The sequence below is a fragment of the Actinia tenebrosa genome, unplaced genomic scaffold, assembly GCF_029948245.1.
Source record: "Actinia tenebrosa isolate PJP-AT-01 unplaced genomic scaffold, QUT_ActTen_1.0 PGA_scaffold1__47_contigs__length_23844297, whole genome shotgun sequence".
In the NCBI taxonomy this organism is placed as follows: domain Eukaryota; kingdom Metazoa; phylum Cnidaria; class Anthozoa; order Actiniaria; family Actiniidae; genus Actinia; species Actinia tenebrosa.
The window spans coordinates 13586009-13610491 of NW_028292578.1; the positions used below are offsets into that span (position 1 = coordinate 13586009).

The 24483-nt window shown below is 37.2% G+C and overlaps 3 protein-coding genes and 1 pseudogene across 7 annotated transcripts; 3 read left to right on the top strand and 1 right to left on the bottom strand.

The window, feature by feature from the left end:
* The first annotated feature begins 288 nt into the window (after positions 1–288).
* Positions 289–10113, top strand: LOC116301352 (E3 ubiquitin-protein ligase TRIM71-like). 2 transcript variants are annotated; one of them, XM_089032745.1, is made up of 2 exons: positions 289–4439; positions 8918–10113. In XM_089032745.1, exon 1 carries the CDS (start codon positions 543–545, stop codon positions 2709–2711), a length of 2169 nt encoding a protein of 722 aa, XP_088888871.1. In that variant the 5' UTR covers positions 289–542; the 3' UTR covers positions 2712–4439; positions 8918–10113. The 2 variants fall into 2 exon arrangements, with proteins under 2 accessions (XP_088888871.1, XP_088888870.1); XM_089032744.1 differs by lacking the exon at positions 8918–10113 and adding an exon at positions 5181–5264.
* A 477-nt stretch (positions 10114–10590) lies between these two features.
* Positions 10591–11862, bottom strand: LOC148909913 (uncharacterized). The gene has a single exon (XM_089032538.1). It carries the CDS (start codon positions 11712–11714, stop codon positions 10614–10616), a length of 1101 nt encoding a protein of 366 aa, XP_088888664.1. The 5' UTR covers positions 11715–11862; the 3' UTR covers positions 10591–10613.
* Positions 11863–12614: 752 nt separating this feature from the next.
* LOC148909914 (uncharacterized) lies at positions 12615–17463 on the top strand. 4 transcript variants are annotated; one of them, XR_016120184.1, is made up of 10 exons: positions 12615–13101; positions 13188–13723; positions 13800–14157; positions 14296–14493; positions 14683–14869; positions 15135–15386; positions 15656–15827; positions 16086–16161; positions 16321–16436; positions 16919–17060. XR_016120184.1 is itself a non-coding variant. In XM_089032534.1 (10 exons), exons 1-10 carry the CDS (start codon positions 12748–12750, stop codon positions 16991–16993), a joined length of 2397 nt encoding a protein of 798 aa, XP_088888660.1. In that variant the 5' UTR covers positions 12616–12747; the 3' UTR covers positions 16994–17463. The 4 variants fall into 4 exon arrangements, 3 of the variants coding, with proteins under 3 accessions (XP_088888662.1, XP_088888660.1, XP_088888661.1); XM_089032534.1 differs by having other exon boundaries at positions 12616–13101; positions 16086–16234; positions 16919–17463; XM_089032536.1 differs by lacking the exon at positions 16919–17060 and having other exon boundaries at positions 16321–16515.
* Positions 17464–22262: 4799 nt separating this feature from the next.
* LOC116292778 (uncharacterized) lies at positions 22263–24169 on the top strand (annotated as a pseudogene).
* Positions 24170–24483: the final 314 nt, after the last annotated feature.

The window sequence follows — 24483 nt, forward strand, 5'->3', positions numbered from 1 at the left end:
AATTTATTAACGAGGAAATTAAAAAAATCTTGAAATATCGAGAATAATCCTCATTTGCATATCATTCTACGATGCACATCCTTATTTAAATTCACTTAATTCATTCTCAACAATTTTAGTATCACTTACAATTATACCGGCTTATAGACATAGGGTAAGATATAAAATATTCGCGACCGATCAGTGTAAGCTTAACTGTTGCTTAACAACGATTCCTGGGCGCCTACGTAAATGTCAGCCCATGCTGCTTGCACATCGTCATTATATTGTATATATTAAAAAAAATATTTCAAAACAAATTACCCTCTAGGGTCCAGAGGTTATTTATTCTCGCTCCAGCGTTAGCTGAAATCCACTCGAAGAGAAATATAAGCTCTTGAGTCCAGGGTAAAAATAGATAGGTTCAGCTGAGAATCTCGTGAAATTCACGTTCCAAAGAAATCTTTAATTTCCTAGAAAACAAGACTTTGAACAGTTTAAAGTACACCTGTACCTTCTAGAAAGAAATTGTTAAGCTCGACTGGTTTCTAGTTGAAGTCAAAATGGAGGATGATTTCGTTTCAAAACTTGAACAAGATGTACAATGTTCCTTGTGTAATGATAGACTCACTGAACCCAAGATCTTGTCGTGTTTCCACACATTTCGTAAGCCTTGTATTAAAAGGCACGCCGAGCTGACCGAGAAAGCGGTGAACGTCTTCAAGTGCCCTAAATGCAAATCACTAACTCCTCTGCCAGATTTAAACAGCGTAGAAGATCTAAAACCCAGTCTACTGCACTCAAGGATGGTGAAGGTGTTGGAGTTTGTAGAAAGTGAGAAGATTTGTTCTGTTTCTGGGAGCCATCCACCAGCATCTTGGCATTGCTTTGAGTGTAATCGCTCGTTGTGTGACGAATGTGAGAAGAGCCATTCAGTGTTTACAAAAGCTCACAAAACAACCCGCTTGAATAACTTAAAGAAAGAAGATGTTGCTTTGATGCTGAGAGGAAACTACGGTCATGAACACGAAGCAATATATAACTTCTACTGCAACGATTGTGATGAATGTCTTTGTTTTGACTGCTTTAAAATTAAAAAATGTGGCATTCACAACACGACTCAAATTCAAGATCTCATTTCTTCCAAACGAAGTCTTTTGCAGCAAGCTTTTGATCACCTCAAAGCTCGACAAGAGGAAATGCAAAAACAATTAGGAATATTAAAAGAAATAACAAAAACAGCAAAAGAGAACGGTGAACAAGCAAAATTAGAGATTCAAAAAACGGTCAAACGACTGATATCTTCGCTGGAAGAAAGCGAGAAAGAACTTGAGAGAGAAATTGAAAAGAAAATAAAAAAAGCAGAGCAAAAAGAATCGAAAGGACAAGTTGTTGTAGGCAAGACTCTGAGCGTTTTGGATTACGTATGCAAAGTGATGGAAAATGGTAATTTGAATGAAATGAATGAAGCACTTATAGACACTGCAGGCTATGACAACAGTATTGATAACCCAAGTAGACAAGAGTCTCGCTTTAAGTTTGTTTGCAGCAAAGAGGTTCATGCATTAGGGAACTCAGGGATTGGAATTCTTAAACTGATATTAACAGACCCTGTTATAAGTTTGATTGAGGTAGAATCTGAAGACCTCGAAGCTCTGAAAAGAGTAGCTTTGGTCGAGTTGTCGGCAAAGACCTCTTCTGGAAAACTAAATACTGGTCTAGACGACATTTTAGACGTTAAAATCAGTCCCGAAGATGGTGTAAAGATAGAAACGAAAAGGAGCACTGATGGTAAAATGGAAGTTAAGCTCATGCCTAAAGTAGCTGGTCAACTCACAGCAAAGGTTCAAATGAATGGGAATCATGTATCTAACAGTCCACTAGTGATGAATGTTAAGCCCCAGAAGATGGGAATAATTATAACAAGTGAGTTTAAGATGAAAGGTATAAAGACAGGAAGGTCTCCGGATTTCACAGGGATAGCAGTAAATAAGGAAAACAGTAGAATTGCCGTTGCAGATAAATCTTCACACTGTGTGTATGTCTGTAACACTGATGGCGATCTCTTACTGACGTATGGTAGTCGAGGTAACGGTCAGGATCAGTTGGACAATCCCCATGGTTTAGCATTTCTTAATGATACAGATTTAGTCATAGCAGACTTTGGTAATAATAGGATATGTATAGTCAATACCGACACAGGAACACTGATAAGATGCTTTGGCCAACGGGGAACAGGAAAAGGGCAATTCAAACAGCCCCGAGCAGTACACGTCGATGATAATGACAATATCATAGTGAGTGATTACCAAAATCATCGTTTTCAAGTCTTCTCACATGACGGAATTCGAAAAAACCAGGCCGATTGGACAATAGAAGGCTCTTTTGAGCCAATTACTACAGTAAACCACGATGGAAAGTTTTATGTTCTTGATAATGATACATGTTCCATTCTTGTGTTTGAGAAGAAAGATGGCGTCTTGACTAGAATATCGACGATTGGCGAGAAAGGCAGTGCTGATGGTCAGCTGAGTAAACCACGAGGACTGGCTATTGATAATGACCATCATCTATTGGTCTGTGATCGTGGGAATAACCGCATCCAAAAGTTCACATTGGATGGTCGTTTGATGGGTAAAATGGATATATCTGACCCTGGCTACATTGCTGTACTGAGAACCGGTAAATCCTTGGTGACTGCTGGAAAAAAGATCGTACATTTTTCAATGTAGATTTCATATGGTTTATATCGCCAGATGTCCTATGGAAGCCGGGGGGACAGCCGGGGTTGTGCCACTGACGTAATCTGGAGACCTGCGACCCCGTATTCGCTCCTGCCTCAAGTACGACCTGGAACTCCTTCACCTCAGGTTCCGTCGTCATCCCAGGGAGGGTACTACCACCTCTACTTTGGGTAGAGGTGTGCCGCCAGGACCTCAAAACCCTAACCCTATCCCAGACCTAAAATTTTGATTTTACATACCCTACCCCAGACTAAATCTAAGAATTGTCGCCCTATACCAGACTAAAAGACGGAAAATACGGTTTTACAATCGATTGCAATCATTATTTACTAACATTTTTATTGTTTTTGTGTCGGCAGAAAGCGTAGCCTATTCGCCAGACAAAAATGACCAAATCGATAATCCTATCCCAGACTAAAATGATACTCTATCCCAGACAAAATGCCAAAAAATGATACCCTACCCCAGACCCAAAAGCCGAAAAACCATACCCTATAGGGCGGCACAATACAATAATACAATTTTATTTGGCACCTTATACTAATAGTACATGAGTGTTTGATTCCAAATATATTATAGGTATATATATATACTATGTATTAAGTAATTTTCTTAATTCATTTTCACGTATCAGCATACATTGATGAATGTATGCTGATATGGCTCTTTGTAGAGACGCTGATTTTGAATTGATTAAGAACATAAAACGACTGTCAGCGCTCATATTGTTGAAATTAATGCTGGTGTTTTTTTCTATGAACTCTCTTAAGTCGTTTCTATGAGAGTCATATAGTGGACACCAAATTAAACTAGAAAGTGTTTTTCGTTTTCTACTCCCGACTTACACACTGGGCATATCCTTTCATCGTAAATGAGATAAGGCCTCTTATACCTCCCCGTTTCTACTTCAAGCTTATGGTTACTAATTCTTAATTTTGTAAGCGCCACTCTGTGCTTAATATTGGTGACTTGACTTAAATATTCTTCAAAGTTATAATCCGTTTTGAACTGACGAAAGACTCTGAGTTTATTTTTATGTCTGTCGTCTTTCCTTTCATCATTGTGGAGATTACTCCATAAAATTTGCCTCTCAATGTCATATATTCTTTGGGTTATTATTTTTCCATATTCATACCATCTTGGAGAAAGTTCATTTTGTTTCATCCAAATTATCCCCAATCCGAGTTGTTCTAAAGTAGTTTTAATTTTTATGCTCCAAAAGGCTTTTTTAGTTTCATTTTTAATATCTTGGTAGACTTCGGCTGAAAGTTTTTTTGGGTGTAGTTCCGACTTTATAATTTTATGCCAGAATTTAAAGCTTTTACTGCATGCTTTGTGTGACAGAGTCAAAAGACACTATTTTGGACAGTAATTATTTAGTCATAAATCTATATTTTTAATTAGGAATGCCTCGTGTACACATAGGAATGTAATTCTTTAGTTAACTGTTTGCGTGGAAAATGCGTAAGCAAGAAATAATTTCCGTACGTAATTACATTACAGTGAGTCATGCCTAGGTTTGGCGCTTGCTTACGTAAGTTCGTGTTTGGGACATCCTGTTTGCGCCTAGGGCGTGCAACATTGCATAGGATGTGTAAGGTCTTAAGAATGCAGGTTTTTCCATAAAAATAGGCCCAAACTAAGCTTAAATCAGTGTAGTAAAAGTTCTTGAAGACGTTGCACATATCAAGACAAGGAATTCTCTACGATGTAAAGGTATGAATCTTTGAAGCCTTTTACACTTATACCTAGGATAGATTTAGGACAAATCTATGTTAATATCGTTAACTAGTCGTTATATTTTATAGCTTAGATTATCTATATATTTGTTAAGCATTCGTTTCATGTTTTTGTAATGCTAGTCGCATTAGCGCGTAATTTAGTACAAAGTTATTCACGCAGTAGTAATTTAGTAATCACGCTGAGTGTATCTTGTCTTTTAAACTCTTTAAAACGTTTACTATAGGATCGCTACCGCCTTACTCGCTTGTTTAACCTTTTTACTACGATAAATAGCCTTAACTGCGGGATAAAAGACCCTTTCTTTCCAACCTTTAATTTGTTCGCTACTTAAACTCTACACTCAAGGTCATTGTCGCGACCGCGTGTTCAGTAAACCGTGTAATTCTTAGTTTGTCATAAACAAAGGTTAAAATACTTACCTAAAGCCATAGTTAACCTCTAGTCAATTTTTCCTATTGCTTTTTCCATTGGTTTAGTTCATTTTAAATGGTTTACCGACTTGTACATTAAACTTTGCAACCTAGTAATTTTCACTCGCGTATTGTAAACACTGCTAATCAGTATGCAATATTCAAATTACCTGTGACGTAATTTACGTATTTCCGTTTCTAGTTATATCTAGCAAAACTGTATTTTATTCATAACTTTTGAGCTATTTAGATAAGCTACAAATTTATTTTATCTCATTGTAAATATTTTTCTTGTTTTCATTAGAGATATCCTGTAATCTCGTTCCCGTTTTTTTTCATGTATTGTAAAGTTGTGTGAATTTTTCAATAAATTCTTTTGTCAAAACCACTTGCAATCTGATTCATAGCTGAGCGCCTTGCCGCCGGTTACATTTGCATTTTAGCGGAAACCTTCCTAACTCAGCTCTGCATGCAAGGTTACTAGCATTCTTTGTCACCTTGAGGAGCATTTTTTTCAAAATTTCAAATGAACAAGTTCCATGGGCTCTTGGTCTTTGGTGCTTAATGTTTCGATACCCCATATCTCACTTGCGTATAGAAGTATTGGTGTAACAAGCGAGTCAAACAGTTTTATAGTTAATTTGATATTGGATGTGAAAAATTCACCCATTTGTTTTTTCATCTGAAATAGTGCCTTTAATGCAGCTTTTTTTTAATTCTTGTTTTGCAAACTTAAAGTTTCCAAAGGTTGTAAAATTTAATCCTAAATATTTATATGATTTAACGTTTTCTAGTTTAGATTTGTTCAAATAGAATTGGAAGTTATTCATTGTCTTCCCTGTATTATTGAAAACCATCACTTTTGTCTTTGTTATATTAACTGTTAAGCCTGATTGTTCACAAAATGCCTCTAGCTTGTCGAGATATTTCTGAAGCCCTTTAGCAGATTTAGAGAACAGAACCAGGTCATCTGCATATAAAAGAGTACTAATCGGTTTGCCATTCAACATTACATCATTGTTGTTACACGAATTTAATGAGTCAGGCAGATCGTGAAGATATAAATTAAATAACGTAGGGCTCAGCATACAGCCTTGTTTAACACCCATATAACAGGAAAATGTCGGAGAAATGTGTCCATTTACTTTGATTGCTGATTGATCAGTGGAGTACATCGATTGTATCACTCTTAGAAAATTTCCATTTATACCAACATTTTCAAGTTTTGCCATTAATTTTTTCCTTGGGATGCAGTCAAACGCTTTTTGAAAATCTACAAAGCAGGAAAAAAGGAAATTATTTTTCTTCCGTGGCTTACTTTTAACATATTTATCGATTACGGATTTCAGAATAAAAATACTATCTGTTGTTCCGTGCTTTTTTCTAAACCCACCCTGTTCCTATTTAATTATATTATTCGTAGTTAGGTAATCATAGAGCCGTTTGTTAAGTATTGCCGTAAAAACTTTGCCAATTGCAGAAAGGAGTGTTATTCCACGGTAATTTTCAGCTTTCGTTGGATCGTCCTTTTTATGCAATGGAACAATATATCCTAGATTCCATGAAGAGGGAAACTTTCCGTTGTCTAGGATTTTATTGAAAATTACCGTTAGGTGTCCTTTTAGTGCTTCCTTTCCCGTTATCAATAGCTCATTTGGAATATTATCAGGGCCGGGAGCTTTATGTTTCTTTAGGTTACTTAGAACTTCATATACTTCTTGATCTGTAATGGAAAAATCTAATTCCCCTTGACTTTGCGACTGTTCTAAGGTCTCCGTAGTATTTACTGCAGATGTCTGGGAGCTATTAAGCGTCTTGAAGTGATTAAATAAGTCCTTTTCGTTTGCTCGACAGGAGTTTGCATTTTTTGCTTTGCCTACATTAAAAAGTTGTTTCAAAGACTTCCAGGTGGATTTCGAATCTTTGAGGTCAAGGTTCATTAATTTTGAATTGAAATATTTGTTTTTCTTACGTCTACACATGCTTCGAAAGGACCTTTTATGGGTATGTAGATTCCTACGAAGTTGTTCATTATTTGGATTCCTACAAATTTGTTTTCCAAGAGATCGAAGATTTTTCTTTTCGTTTTCACATTCTGAATCAAACCACTTTTGTGAATCTGTATTTTCTTTAAATGCTTTAGTTTGTTTAGTTAGGGAACAAAGACCTGCTTCTGTTCCTATGCTTGTTAGGGTTTCAGTAAATGCCTTAACCATTGAGTCTACATTATCTGCGTTTTCTATTGATTCGCGTAGCGTTGCTTGCATTTCTGTAGTGCTTAAAATGTTTTGTAATTTATCGATATTTCCAGTATGCCACTTTAAGCTAGAAATTGTCGAAAATTCCCTATTTTCTTCTCTTTCTTTGTTTCCACTGTTTTTGGGGTAAAGTTGGATTTCTATTCCATAAGAAATATGACAATGATCGGATAGATCTGGCATTAGTGGATTAACCTTCAAAAATCGAGCTTTTTCAAGTAGATTTGTACTCCCGATTACATAGTCGACTAGACTATTTCCGTTGTATCGAAAACAAGTCTTTTTGCCCGTCAAGTCACCAACAACCCTTCCATTAAAGATTCGTAAATTGCAAGCCGTGCAAATATCTATTAGACATTTACCCCTTTTATCGACGTTCTCTTTGTCTTTAGAGTACCTTTTCATTTGATTGTCAATGAGATAATCATCAGGTAAATTAAGGTACTTACTGTCATCATCATTTATGTATTCCTGGATTTCCCCAGTTCGTGCATTAAAGTCGCCTTGTAGAATGACTTCACCTTTAGTTGAAAAATTAATTATATCTAGTTCTATATCCTGCAATATATCTTCATCATTCTCTTTTGCATAATTATTTGGGCTTAGGTAAATTGTGCCTACGTATATGTCATTTGTTAGATGGAAAAAGTCTTTACTTATTCTACACCAAATAACATTTTGGTTAGACGTCGGTATATAGGAAACGCCCTTGCTGATTCTATTGTTTATATATAGTGCTATTCCTCCAGTGAGTCGCTTAATTGGTTCTCAAGGGATTTGATTTTGTTGTCGTATTCGGTTTTAAAATCTTCTACGAGATTATTCAAAAATATCTTAATTTCTCCAATCCAAGACTTTGCTTTTTGCTCTAAATCTTTTAGCTCTAAGGAAAGTTCACTCACCTCTATGGTGTTTTTTGTTATTTCTTTTTCGAACTTCCCATTGATCTCCTTTTGAGCATTCATCTCTGCTTCGAGCTTTTCATAACGGTCATCATGGCCGTTGACAATTTCTTCCTTCTCCCCTGCAATTTCTGTCATCGTCAAATCGTCTACGGGGTTTTGCGATTCTTGAACATTATCATGCTCTTCTTGTATTATTTGCGAACTTCTATTTTCCTGGTTCTTCGCAGCCAGTTCTTGCAATTGCTTCTCTAAAGCTTCTTTAGCTTCATCTTCGTCATTGAACTTTTTCAAGCAGTGTTTGCCAGGCCGATCAAGCTTCAGGAAATCGTCATAGCTTTCTAATAGACCTGCTTCATATTTGTTAGTCCAAAGATAAAACTTCCTGCTGGCCATAGCTATAGATTAGAGCATGATCAAAATTTAGCCGAGAGTAATCTCAGTAGACCTCATGCATCCGTCCGTCGTATATACCATACATTATGAACGCAGCCTTATACACATACTCGTATAGCAAATATAGGGGAGTACCCCCCCCCCCCCCCCCCCCCCCCCGGGTCGTCATCTCAGTCGGATAAGATGTATACGTTTGGATGTCTAGTATCAAAAAAATAAAAAATCAAAGATAACTGGCAACTGAATGCTAACTAATGAAAATTGATTAACAATTAAGAGAGAGGGGAGAGAGGGGAGAGGGCAGAGAGGGGAAAGAGGGGAGAGAGGGGAGAGAGGGGAGAGAGGGGAGAGAGGGGAGAGAGGGGAGAGAGGGGAGAGGAGACGAGCGGAAGCGGGATGGATGGGTTCCTGATCAATAATTAAAAAAGTACTATTACATCTTATTTTAACATCAATAAATCTTATGTAACAATTCTTACCAACAGAATTGCAAAGTCGGTGATGTTAGCTTCTAATTATGAGTTCTCGTTAACTTTGGGTCGTTCCAGTAAAAGAAAAGCACAGATTGAGGGCTATTTATCACGTGTGTTTATTCTAGGTTCCGTTCTTAAAATGGTATATTATTTACAAAATATAAAAACCAATTAACTAGATGACGTCACAAATTAAGTCTTTAAGACTTCTTTTATAAAATATATATAATTATTCTACAAGTTCAAAATATAATTCTTAATTCAAAAACCCATTCTAAAAGAAATGAATCTTAAATAAAGACTTGAATTTACTTAAGATTAGTTTATTTCACTACGCAGTGTCATAGGTAACTTGTTCCATAAGGTCGGGGCTGTAACGGTGAAGGGTCGATCCCCAAGAGTAGAAAAGTCTTTGACTGGGTTGTAAATAAGCAGTAATAGCCAAGTAATTAATGGATGGAAATTGATTGTAAATTAGTTTCTAAATAAGTGGACACAATAACAATAACAATAAAACTTTTAAGCACTGGTCATACTTGTGTTCTTTTTAGGGCACCGTTTATGTTCCCGCATCTTCACATGAAGTTTTCTCGTGTTTTGGCTTCCTTCCATGAAATTTACGACTGCCTGAGTTAGTACATATTCGAATAACGAAAGCCGAAAAACACCGGATGTCTACAACTGCGCATGCAGAGGTCCACTTTTAATGCTTGATATCAGTTACACAGAAGATGTAACGAAAAGCTCCAATAAGCTAGCAGATAAATCCCCACTGGATCTCCCTAGTGAAGAAACACTTTCCAATGCAATTTTGTCCAGCGCGCTAGTTTTCTCATTCTCGTATCCAGATTTCCTCGGCAGCTTCAGATCAGCTGCGCGCGCATCTGTGGAAGAGGTTTCATTTGCACCGATTTAACTAATGTGCTAAGGTGTTACTTACGAGATCTACTTTGATCCATTTTGTCATTGTAACGTAATCTACCTATGAAACTATTTCTGCTAAATAGAGAGATATTACTCAAGGGAATAACACTTGGGGTGAAGTCGAGAATATGCGGCCCAAACTAGACGAAAAGGTTATTTAGATCTTTTTGTGTCATTGATTAAACTATTAATTTATATTGATGAAAAAATAATAATATTCGAGGGAATGACACGTGACTTGAAATTGAGAAACACTTATGCCCAAGTGGAAGAGGTCTATTTTTATCGTTTTTATTTATAACCCTATTCATTTACGAATAAAAATGTTTCTCGTTAATAAAGGAATAATACTCAAGGTAATGGCACTTGGTCTGAAATGAGCAAACCATAAGTCCAACCCAAAAAGGTCTTTTTTCAATACTATAACATGATGTGATGTGATGATACCGTCTCCTCGTTATTTTTACGATGTCCTTTCTTGTTGGACGGTTTCGGCAGGTTCGTAGAAAATAATTTAAGTCGTATACACCGAATCGAAATATGGCGACCAATTGGAATAACTATTGTTCTGCACTGACTAGCGACTGACTAGCCTCGTGTTTTCACATGTATGAGAAGTAAATCACTCGCTAGTCAGTGGCTTATTCCAATTGGTCGCCATAACTTATGGCGACCAATTGGAATACGCCACTGACTAGCGAGTGATTTACTTCTCATACATGTGAAAACACGAGGCTAGTCAGTCGCTAGTCAGTGCCGATTCGGTGTATGGACCGTTAGAAACTCAAGAAACCTCTATGTAAAAGACGCCACCGTGATAGCAAGTAACCAAGTACTGACCACCTTCAAGAACTGATACATAGACTGGTTCTTTAAGTTCATCGCTGTAACTTGTTTTGGCAACCAACCGACCATCCAGTGTGAACTTTTGGATGTGGTTATTACCACGATCACAGACCAGTAGATGATGGTCATTATCAATAGCCAGGCCCCATGGTCTATTCAGCTGACCGTCAGCACTGCCCTTACCACCAATCGTCGATATTCTAGTCGGTACGTTACCTTTCCTCTGGAACACATGAATAACGCAGTTAACCGAATCACTGACGTAAAACCGTCCATCATGTGTTACCGCGCTAACTGGATAAAAGATGTATGGCTCCGATAAACCAAACTGATATTGATAGTCACCGTCTGTTGTGAAGACTTGAACACGATGATTACCATAATCACACACAATGATGTTACCATCGTCATCAACGTGTACTCCGTGTGGATGACGTAACTCTCCATCACCGTTGCCTAGGCTACCAAAGGTTGTTAATATTTTCCCTGTTGTAGAGTTCGCTATAGCTATTCTATGATTATTGTTATCTGCTATGACTAGGTCTGTTCGATTTAAGAAGGTCAAACCCTGGGGACGGTAGAACTTGATGTATTTGAATAAGAGATCTCCACTGACGTTGAATACATGTACAGTGTGAGAGCAGTCATCTGCAACAGCGATTCTACTATTATCTTTGCTCACTGCTATGCCTTTTAGGGATAAACCCCCTGGCTTTATACCTTTCATCTTAAACTCTCTGGTAATTCTAAAGTTCTGTGGCTTCACATTCATCACTAGTGGACTGTTAGATACATGATTCCCATTCACTTGAACCTCTGCTGTCAGTTGACCAGCTACTTTAGGCGTGAACTCCACTTCTATTTTACCATCAATTTTTGTATTTGTTTTTTCTATGTTCACATTCTCTTTAGGCACAATTTTCACATCAATATTGCTATGATTTTCATCGAGTATTGGAGCATTCGTGAACACGACCAGCTTTGTTTTCTTTAGTGCTTCAAGTTCACCTTCAACTTCAACGCTGTTCATCGTCTGCATGTCGCTACGACGGTCAACAAGACCTTAACTGATGATGATCTTTTTTCTCGTTAAAGTTGTTGCTCAATTCTGGGCTTATACCAGACCTCCTTCACTTAGCCTAAAGTAACTTCTCAATGGACTAAAGTTATTTATTTAGATGCAGACCTAGTATAGTCAAATATCTCATGCAGTGCAACTGTCTGACCTTTTAGTAGATTCATTGATTTATAGCCAATCAGATCCATGCGCGTGACTGTAACGACGTACTAGTGACATTGCAAGAATATTTTCTGCAATCTGACTCTGTTTTTTTCAGAGTCTTTCCCTCTCCAGTTTTCCCGGTCGTAGCACCTGAGCGAGGCAGCCTATTGACCATGCTTCTCAAATCTTATTCAAACTTTTTACATAAGGCTTTTAAACCATAATTATAATTACAATAATGATGACGATGATAATGATAAATATTTATTGGGTTACTACAAAATGGAGCGCCATCCGTAAAAAAATTCCGGTTTCCAAAGCTTTCCGAATGTGCTTTCCGAATTTGCTTTCCGAATTAGTTTTGGATATTTCGAGTCCAGAATTATTTCGAGCTCGGAATGATTTGGAGTTCGGAATTATTTCGAGTTCGAAATTATTTCGAACACGACCGCAAAGAATGATGGGTTCGGACTACGCTCGTAATATAATCGGACGAAAATCGGAAAGGTTTATGTCAGTCGACAATAGTTCGGAAGCATATCGTGCATCTATCGTCGTTCATTAGCGGTTATTTCCATAGTATAGCGTCAGACCCGCATGTTTAAAGTGTATATCAGGTCTAGAATTTTTTTACGGTTTTGTCATCTCTAGATGATATAGATAAATATTCCAAAAAAAATTTTTCGATTTCGAATTTTTTTCACCTCGAAATCAGCCTTCAAAGTTAGATTTCTGGCGACGCCCAGTCGTGTTGGCCGTGTTTTAGGAGACGCTAATGGACTGGCACTAGTTTTTCTGTGACGTAAATTCGGTGACACAGTTTAGATCGGCCTTTCGAAGTATTGTAAATATGCCTAGTAGGTGCGTGGTTGGAGGATGTTCAAATATAACGAAGAAAGGCATAAAACTTCATACGATCCCTTATTTTAATGATGACCGACCAATAGCAAAGGCTAGAAGGAAAAGATGGGTCGATTTTGTGTTGAAAAGACGAGCAAAATGGACGCCTACGGCGACTTCGGCAATATGCTCGGAGCACTTTTCTCCAGAGGACTACAGTCAGCGTTACTCTTTCGGAGAAGACGACAGAAAGCTGGCACACTTAGTAAGGGATGAGACCGGAATTGTGTCATACCCAAAACTTTACCCAGTTCCATCGACTAGTTCAGCTGAAGCCAACAATTCTCAAAGAAATCGCCGAAAGGTAAGTCGTCGATTGATAATAAAAAAATGTCACACATATTGGACTATATGCCCCAACTGTAGCACTATCGTTTGTTTACTATATAGATTCTTAGAGACATGATCGCTGCTAGTACTGGTGAGTCCAGAGAAGCCATGGGACCTGTTAGAGAGCTTGAGAATGAAGACAGGTTACCTGTAGACAATGCAGAGGAGCCTGATACAGTAATCAGTGCCGAGGATTGTTCTTCAGCGCGGGATTTCAGCACCCAGACTCCAGATTGCTTGGCTTGCAAAAAGCTCAAAGAAGAAAAACGATTGCTACATAATAAATGCATCGATTTAAAAAACAAGATCGATTCTCTGGCAAAGGAACCCACTCCAAAATCGTCCTGTGGTATTCAGTGTAATTTAACACAGCTGAACGACCATGAAGAAGGTCTTGGAGAAAGGATCGGAGAGAATTTGGAACAAGACGATGAGTATGTAAATATGGAAGTGGAGGAAGATGATGAGGACACAGTTGACTATGACATTACAGAGGAAGAGCCTGAGAGTATCCCTGATGACGTTGACTATCACCCCTACACAGATACAGAGACAGAAACTGAAACGGAGGATGAAGAGCATATGACAGGAAAGAGGTATGGAATAAATTTGATCTTTATAGTTTAAATCTTGACAAAAAATAATTTGTTTTGCTGTTGTTTTGTCTTACAGATTCAATTCAAGCAACTATAGCACTAGAACTGAGCCTAAGTACATTGTCTTCTTGTCCAAGCTGTTATTGTTGTTCTCCTTCTGCCACTCCTGCAAGACTGAAAACCCTGTTGTGACATACCGAGAAGTAGGGACTATGGTCAATATCACTACTACATGCCAAAACCCCAGATGCCCAAAGAAGGAAAATACTTGGAGAAGCCAACCCAACATGACAGGCACTAAGATCCCAGCTGGTAATATTCTCCTCTGCTTTGCTGTCCTAACTGCAGGTGCTTCTGCAAGCAAGGTTTTCAGGCTATTTCAGCACATGGGAGTTGCCTGCATCACACTTACTACTTTCTTTAAACATCAAGGGGTACGCAATGTTTACAAAATGCTTTATTTATAAAAATGATCTATCATAGTTGAATTTAGTTGAGTAATGCAAACAAGGGCTCTGTACCTGAGAAGTAGGAGAATTATTTTCCATGTAAATTTATTTTTTGAACTTTAGGAAAAGCTGTTTCCTTCCATCCTGCTGTTTTGGAAAAAGTACCAAAAAGTAATGCTAAGTGAAGTAAAGTCACTGCCAGAGCCCCTAACACTATCTGGAGATGCCAGGCATGACAGCATGGGGCACAGCGCCAAATTTGGAGTATACTCAATCTTTCTTTGTAATTTGCCGAACATTATTCATTTTTCCCTCGTACAGGTATGTTATCATCATTGGATGTTATGATTCTACTATATCTGTCCTTACTGCCAAAACAGGTAGTGAGAATTAAACTTGTAAAAAAGCACTTTGTTGACTTTACATTCATTATGTTCTGTACACACATTCTTATTTGACTCTATAAGATAATTAATGCTAATCTTTGCATTGTGCCATTGTTCCTTTTAGAGAAATGAAACTGGTAGCAGTACGGCGATGGAGTACGTTGGTTTCAATAGGAGCATCAACTTCCTTCTTCAAATTGGCCTTACAATTGGCACCTTCGTATCTGACAGACATCTCTCCATTGCCAAACACATGCGAGAAAAGCTGCCAAATATTACTCACTATTTTGATCTTTGGCACCTAAAGAAATGTATGAATATCTAGTGGTATTATTATTAATATCATATTTTATTAATTATTGGTGTGACATATTTTAAACCTCTACACCACTTATTTAATGAAGGCAAAGCAAATACTAGTAAATATTTACTACAGTTATCTTTGAATATCTCTTGGTCAACTATACCTGTTTTCATGTCACCTTTGGAGTCAGAATGATTGTTTATGAATACATTTATTCTAATGGCATATGTATATTATGATAATAATAGTAATATATTGCATTTAATTTGCAGCTGTCAAGAAGGCTCTGAACAAAGTTGCAAGAGAAAAAGGATGTGAATTAATCAAGGACTGGATTCAGCCTTGCTTAAACCATCTCCATTGGAGTGCGACATCAACTGTCTGTGGAACCGGAAGAATCATCTGGTCAAAATTCAACTCCTTCAAAAGCCACATTCTTAATAGGCATAAAGATCTACCTGACCCTCTGTTCAATAAGTGCTCACATGCTGATGACATAACACCTAGGAAATGGCTTATCCCTGGTACTCTTTCTCTATTTTTATGTTGATAATTTCAAAATTTGTCACCACTGTTTTGTTCACACGGTTTTGGAAGAGTGATCCAAATTCCATTTCCTGGCCAAATCCCATGCTCTCAAATTAGTTATGTTTTTGAGCAACTCCAATTCCCACTTCTTATTTGCAAATCCCAAACCTGGTGCATAAAATTGAATTTTTCTAGCCCAGAAAAGTTGACTCCTAGTACCTAGCACCTATTTGACTGTTATAATTATGTTATTTTTCTTTATTAGATTCTGTGGCATATGAGAAACTGGACAAAGCATTGAGCAAAAAAGGAATTGTTGCTGGCATTAAACAGGCTTCTCCTTTATCGCAAACAAGTTGCCTCGAGGGATTTCACTCGCTACTAAATCAGTTTTGTCCCAAAATGATTGCATTCTCTTTCCCTGGAATGTATTGCAGGTATCTAGTACTGTGTATAACTTGTATTAATATGTATTTTTGCTATATATATTTTTCTAATATTATAATCATAGTATTATTCTCATATAAAAGCTATCAAGAAATAAGACATAAATGCATGACTAAATATTTGCATTCTTGCAAAAACTTGAATTGCAATATGCAAAATAAAGAAACAAATGAAATCAAACTAAGATATTCGAATAATAAGAATAATAATTTGTTATAATCATTCTCTTTGTTTTCTTTCCTTCCAAGACAAATACTTGCTGTAAGCCACTTCAACTACAATATCATTAGAGAGACAAAAAAGAAGCCAGATGGATCAGACCAAGTGAGATTTATTTATCCGAAGTTTAAAAATGGGGAGGCTACTGTAAGAGATGTGAGAATAAAACCAGATTATGGTAAGAATTGCTATTTCGGCACATCTGATTTAACAAAAAGTCAAAAAATACTTGTATACATGTTATTGTTTATCTTTTATCAATAGGGTATGTGGAAGAGATATACATCACTTTTCTCGAAGCATTGCAGAAAGAAGACATGTTAAGAGAGGCACAGAAAGAATTAAAAGAAATGACCCCACCATCAATGAACACGATGCTGGTAAAAGAAAGTAAAACTGTGGCTTTGTAAAAAAAGAAAAAAAGAAAGAGTATGGTTGTAGACAATGTACCACCCACAACACCATGTGAGTAGGATGTTATTTCCCATTGATGTTTCTAAGTTTGAAGAGTGCCATCATCATACCTGTGAAATTTGCTTAGCTGAATAGCACTGAATAGTGCTAACCAAACAAAAGAAAACAAATGAATTTGTGCTAATTATTACTACTATTTAGATTTTGTACTATTTCACTGGTTATACTGACTGCACTCTGTTTCAGTGTTCAAATATCACCAAGTCCTTATTCAGTGCTTTCACTATAGATCTTTCTTCATAATTAGACTGTTGTGTCTAAGTCATGAAGGTTTATTTCTAATATGTTGAATAATCTAACAGTCATAACATAATAGAAGTATAATATAAACTAACAATTTTGTCATCAACTATTCACTTCATGCTAATTTGTGCATTACTTTTATCAGTATCACAGGTACTTGAACAAGAAGCCAAAGCTGCCGAAATTAAGAAAACAAAGAAGATTGGAGAAGGCAGGATAGAGAAATCAATCCCTCATTGCACTCATTGCAAGAATCCCATGAAAGGACACAAGAATGTGAAAGACTGCCCTAAAAACCAGAAAAGCAGTTAATACTCTCTTGCTTTTAGAGTGAAGTTACTAAACCCGTGAAATAGAAATTACTTGTTAAGGTGTAATAGTCAAATAGACACAAAAGAAAACAATGGCATTAGAGTCTCAGTGCTAAGGTATATTAGTCTACTATCCATTTCACTGGTTTAGTGACTTCACTCTTATATTAATATGTAGAAATGTATCATTTTGTAATACTTTTTACAATTAATTATTTTATAATTTTTTATTATAGTTGTAAGTGCAATACAAAGTGACAAATACAAAACAACCCTCATAAAGGCAATTTGAGTCATTTCTATTAGACCCATGATACAAAGTTGTATAATTAGTGAGGAGAGTCGAAGTAAAACAAAAGAAAACAGTGAATATCTACTACTATGTAGTGCAATTTTTTTCATGCTTCAAGTAAAATCACTCTAATGCAATGTTCTGTTTATAATATAATATGTATCACTCGTTATCTTCGTATCCACAAAAATCGGTGCTAGGAAACTGTTTTCTTATCGAGTGGTATGCACAAGCAGGCAGTGGGATTCTCTTGGATCCTCCTCCTTGATAACCATGACAAGCACAAGCAGGCAGTGGGATTCTCTTGGATCCTCCTCCTTGATAACCATGAACCAATTGGGTGAATTCCCTGTAAGCTGTTGCACGGAGAAGCCTAAAATATGAAATGATAATTTGTTAGTATATAAACTTATCAAACAAACAAGAATATATTCTTGAAATAACCAACTGTCAGTTACAATTGCTATTTACATCATTATCATGGAAATAAGTAATACTTTAAAACGGCATGGTATGACTTGTAAAGCACGTGAACAGTAAAAGATATAAGAAAATAAGGAAGAAAACATTAGTCATAGTTATCTTACTTGTTCTGGGCCCATGTAATTAAAACTAAGCTTAGAAGAAAAAAAAGGATTTACTCACTCTTCTTCACTGCCAGTTTGTCTATACTTATATCCGTCGATAGTGCGGTACTTGGCACATGATGAACGTAGGGACCAGCGATTTAAACAAACAGGCTCAAACCCTGGATGTAAGGTCACACAAATGGGAGGTACTTCCAATTCTTCGAGCACTTCGGAAGACTTCAGTGACTCGAGACAACCCTCTATTTCGTGACAGCAATTACACTCTTGAGGTTTTTGAAGTAAGTCTTTCTTGCAATGACCGCATCTACACCTAAAAGAGGAAACGTTTAGATTTGCGAGTTAGTAAAAAAATCAAAACGAAACTAAATATTTTGCAAAAAGAGTGAGCTTGTAGCTAGATCTTGATAGTTACGTACCAAGCGCTATTCGGCGTGACGCCATCAAATCTTTCTTGAAGCGTTTCATTTCTCTTCTCGATCTTTGAAATTTCTTCGTTATATTCATTGAGCCAGTCCGCATCAGCAAGTGGTTCTGAAGAATATGGTCCTACCAACTCGTGAGATTCAGACCTGGGGTAGCTATCATCTGACTCGTGTGTTTCAGCATGTTGATGGCATTCGTCCTCTATTTCTCCATCCTCTTCCTCTGAATATATACTTGAAAATCTCGCTTTCAGAGCTGCAATCACTCCCGTAATAGTTCGTAGCCATCTTGTGAAATTATATATTGAAATTTATGTTTTTTGAAGGAATGAAAGTCACTAACGGGTCAATGTTTACAATACTTTGTCTACTCGTATCCTTGACAATCGCTTTTCTCGGTTCTCGAATTTACGTCACTAGTTACCAGTCTCCTAAAACACGGCCAACACGACTGGGCGTCGCCAGAAATCTAACTTTGAAGGCTGATTTCGAGGTGAAAAAAATTCGAAATCGAAAAATTTTTTTTGGAATATTTATTTATATCATCTAGAGATGCCAAAACCGTAAAAAAATTCTAGACCTGATATACACTTTAAGCGTCGTTTTACTGGTAGCGTATTCCAAGTTCTAAAAACTTCTAGCAAGTCTTTATGAGTGACTGTCTGTAACCATCGAGCAAAACGTGGCAAACTTCGAAAAATCGATTTCGCTCATACTTTCAAGTTAGTTAGGGTAATGTATCCTAAGAATCGCTGTATAGTTGGTTTGATCAAATAACGCTTTATTATGGAGAAAAATGGAATTTTTCAAACACTCCCGAAAACGCCGTTCGCGACAGTAAATTTTGACTCAACTTTCGCGGCTGCTGGACACAAAATAAGCAACACTGGGAATTAAAACAACCCATATTCTTGAAGAACAATCTATTGAGTACGATATGCGTGACTTTGGGATCAATTGTACAATTTTAAGATAACAAAATAATTTTATTCGCTAGACGTGTGTTTAGAGTATCAAAAAGTAGGTCTTACAAAAATATTCATTCTGAATGTGCTTAACCTCTCAGTCGCGTGAAACTTCGCTGGTTGATTATTCAGATGTTGGTCTTTCTAGTGATGTAAAGAAATCTTTGGGCAAATGATTGTGTGTCACGCAGTATGTCTTCAAACTTTGGTCAAATTACTCATTTCTGACCTCTGGCCGCTTTCTATAACAGACAAGATACTAGTGTTTATAAGTAAAATATAAACTCAAAAACAAGCCTAAAACACTTTTATAGCCTTAAATAATGTAGCTGTTTAAGAATTCTTACCTGGCAAACTCTGAAACCTGGATTTTTATGAATGTTTTTAGACACAACATCGATCTGGTTTCTTTCATTACCGACTCGAACTTGTCAACGGCCGAGTGCCACAGGGAGCCCAACCTTTCTTGTTGTGGTGCAAAACACAGGAAACCCAGATTGATTAAAAAATCGTTTTAATTTGTTTTAATGATGATGCAAACACACACAATAAAACATTTCACAACTATTCCAGTAACACTTACTGAATTACATGATAATCTATAATATGAATGACTAATAAAGAGGGGGAAAACCTGCAGTAGAACCTTACTAATGGTAACAGTTCTAAATTGATTTTAAAGAAGTTGAACCGTATACACTACATGCAATTTTTCTGCTCGGCATGTCATCATAAATGATCACCGGCCTCTAAGGTTCATAAATATTCGAACAAATGTATGTGACAGAGGCACCCACGATTCTATTGGAGTAGATGCAGAACATGAAAATCTTTGGAAAATTTTTACGCATCCTTCTTCGGAACAGGTGAACAGCGTGTCATCATCGGTATCGCTGTTTTCCTTGCGGGAATCTGTAGTGGTCTTTGGTTTGTATTTCCTACTTTGTCTAGGTATGATAACGCAGAAATCTGGAACCTGGTCATCAGAATACTCCATCTTCCTAAGGGTGGGTAAGGCTAGAGCTGACGATGTCTTCGTTGTTTCAAAATTTTTGCTTTGGATGCAAATTATATTCATCTTGAGTCCTACATATTTTCAAGTACTTTCACCAAAACTAATTAAACCAAGCCCCAATACTCCTCTTTATAGTTCCATTCAGTGATCACGAATAATAGTTCCTAGCCGAGGCTGGAGTTACCGCGCATGATAAACTATAGTTTTGCTATGCGCGGAAACTCCAGCCTCGGCTAGAGACTATTGTTCGTGGTCACTGAATGGAACTGTAAAATGGAGTATTAAAGAGTGACTGTCTGTAACCATCGAGCAAGGCGTAAGCCTTGACAATGATGTTATCTTCAAAAAGCGTAACATTGTGGTTTGGAGAGCATACGGCGTTGGAAAAGGAAAAAAGATACCCAACACGAAATTTGAAACAACGAAGACATCGTCAGCTCTAGCCTTACCCACCCTTAGGAAGATGGAGTATTCTGATGACCAGGTTCCAGATTTCTGCGTTATCATACCTAGACAAAGTAGGAAATACAAACCAAAGACCACTACAGATTCCCGCAAGGAAAACAGCGATACCGATGATGACACGCTGTTCACCTGTTCCGAAGAAGGATGCGTAAAAACTTTCCAAAGATTTTCATGTTCTGCATCTACTCCAATAGAATCGTGGGTGCCTCTGTCACATACATTTGTTCGAATATTTATGAACCTTAGAGGCCGGTGATCATTTATGATGACATGCCGAGCAGAAAAATTGCATGTAGTGTATACGGTTCAACTTCTTTAAAATCAATTTAGAACTGTTACCATTAGTAAGGTTCTACTGCAGGTTTTCCCCCTCTTTATTAGTCATTCATATTATAGATTATCATGTAATTCAGTAAGTGTTACTGGAATAGTTGTGAAATGTTTTATTGTGTGTGTTTGCATCATCATTAAAACAAATTAAAACGATTTTTTAATCAATCTGGGTTTCCTGTGTTTTGCACCACAACAAGAAAGGTTGGGCTCCCTGTGGCACTCGGCCGTTGACAAGTTCGAGTCGGTAATGAAAGAAACCAGATCGATGTTGTGTCTAAAAACATTCATAAAAATCCAGGTTTCAGAGTTTGCCAGGTAAGAATTCTTAAACAGCTACATTATTTAAGGCTATAAAAGTGTTTTAGGCTTGTTTTTGAGTTTATATTTTACTTATAAACACTAGTATCTTGTCTGTTATAGAAAGCGGCCAGAGGTCAGAAATGAGTAATTTGACCAAAGTTTGAAGACATACTGCGTGACACACAATCATTTGCCCAAAGATTTCTTTACATCACTAGAAAGACCAACATCTGAATAATCAACCAGCGAAGTTTCACGCGACTGAGAGGTTAAGCACATTCAGAATGAATATTTTTGTAAGACCTACTTTTTGATACTCTAAACACACGTCTAGCGAATAAAATTATTTTGTTATCTTAAAATTGTACAATTGATCCCAAAGTCACGCATATCGTACTCAATAGATTGTTCTTCAAGAATATGGGTTGTTTTAATTCCCAGTGTTGCTTATTTTGTGTCCAGCAGCCGCGAAAGTTGAGTCAAAATTTACTGTCGCGAACGGCGTTTTCGGGAGTGTTTGAAAAATTCCATTTTTCTCCATAATAAAGCGTTATTTGATCAAACCAACTATACAGCGATTCTTAGGATACATTACCCTAACTAACTTGAAAGTATGAGCGAAATCGATTTTTCGAAGTTTGCCACGGATTTTGAATTTTGCTTGATCGTTACAGACAGTCACTCTTATATATTTAAATCGTTTAGAATATTTAATATCATAGTTTTCAAGATTAAGTTTTGTATATATATTCAATAATAATCCTACACGTTTTCAAGTTCTTTTCCACATCAAAACATGGCCACCAACAACCCAACTGGTAAGCCCTTAAAAATTTCTTTAACTTTTTCCTTTTATTTTTGTCCACTTTTCTGGTCTTAATCCAATACGATCCTCTGTGTTTGTACTGTTTTCTTGTTCGTTTGTTTGTTTCTTCAACGAAGTAAGCTGAAGCTTATATAAACTTAAATTTAAAAGCAGCTTGACTCTCTGTCAAGATGACGAACTGGACAAACTTGGATTAAAGAATGTATAATAACAACATTCAATTTCTTTAAAAACTTTTTGGAATTTTTTTTTTTTAGAAATTGGGTTTGTCGGTTGTGGCTCTTGCTTCCTCCACCTCTATTCTTTCTTTACGATTATTGTAATTAATTTTTTCTTAAAACCTTTGAAATATGATGAAAATTTTATGCATATTTTCTTTCTTGTTTTAGATGATGGTATTGTTGAGTTCACCTCAAGTGTTTGTACACTCCTGAATGAGGTAAGCAGTGAGAGGCAAAGCATCATCCAAGATTCCAATAGATGTGAGTTTTTTGCCAACCGCCTGCTTGCTGCCCTCAGCCACATATACAACATTGTAGCATTCTCTCAGAGGCAGATACCAGCCTTCAGCGAAGACACCATTGATGAACTGAAACAGCTCAGAGACAACCTGAAAAGTATCTACCAGGACTTGTACTCTCTACCTGTCATGGGCAGCTACTCCTATCGTCCTGTGGTTCGCAGAACTGGGCAGCGTGGTAGGCCCTCCTTTGCAATCACTGAAGAGCAATTTCAGTGTTTGCGAAGTGAATTCAATAGCTGGGCTGACATTGCAAGAGATCTTGGGGTTTCAAGACAAACCATATATAACAGAAGAAGAGATCTTGGTTTTACTCTTGAATTTGAGTGGTATACTCAAATTAATGACAATGACCTTGACTCAATAGTGAGGGAAGAACTCAGACTATTTCCACGAACTGGAGAAACAAATCTAATTGGTTCATTGCGAAGACGCCGGATTTTTCTTCAGCGATGGAGGGTCCATGAGTCAATCATTCGAGTTGATCCCATTGGAAGATAGAAAAGAGCAAATAGATGGGCACAAAGGATTGTGAGAAGACCCTACAGTGTTCCGCATCCCAATTTTCTTTGGCACATTGATACAAATATGAAACTTATTCACTGGAAGATCTGCATCCATGGTTGTGTTGATGGCTTCTCCAGATGCATTCTGTATCTAAAAGCCAAAACAAACAACAGAGCAACAACCGTCCTACAAAGTTTTCAAGAAGCAGCAGCAACATGGGGACATCCCTCTAGAGTCAGGGCAGATGATGGCGGCGAGAATGTAGCTGTTGGCGAGTATATTACTTGGTTCAGGGGAATGGATCGTGGCAGTTTCATCATGGGGCCGAGTGTTCAAAACACAAGAATAGAGAGACTTTGGAGGGATGTTGGAGAGGGCGTCATTGCAGTGTTCAGACACCTGTTTACCTACATGGAGGCGGAGATGTTTTTGGATCCTGGGCAAGAGCTGGACATTTTTGTACTTCATTATGTCTTCGTGCCCAGGATTCAACGGTCATTGGATTCCTTTAAGGAGAGGTTCAACTACCACTCATTATCTACTGAGGGTAACAGGACACCCCGACAACTTTGGGCTTCTTAGCAATTTCAACTCTACAAGCTCTGGAGTCAGAGATTTATTTGACAATCCTGATGATATTGACTTTTATGGTGATGACCCAGATGCCCCAATGCCAGATCCTGATAATGAAGTTGAAGGTGTCTCCATCCCTCCTGTTACCTTCCATCTACAAGAGGAGTACCTTGAAGTGTTAAGAGATACATTTGTTCCACTTGAAGAAGATGGAAACTATGGCATTAATCTCTTCCTTCAGGTCAAAGAATTCCTTACAAGGCTAAACAACTTTTAACCTTTTAGCCTTGTGGACTTCTATCTTTCCACACCAATACAGCCCAGCATTTTCCTTTTGATCAGCTTGGTATCTGCAGGAAATCCCTCCAAACAATAAACTTTTAATGCTGCCTAGCGTTTACGCTAGAAGGTCCCAAGCCCTTTAGAAGCAGAGGGAAAGTTTATTGGTATTACCTTGACCCATTCATTTTCAGGCATTTATATTATAGAAACAACTTTCATTAGGACTCACTCAAAAATCTAAACATAAATAACAGATCAATATGAAGTTTGTTTTCAAGTGCAATGCACAGATTTTTGCTTTAATTTGTA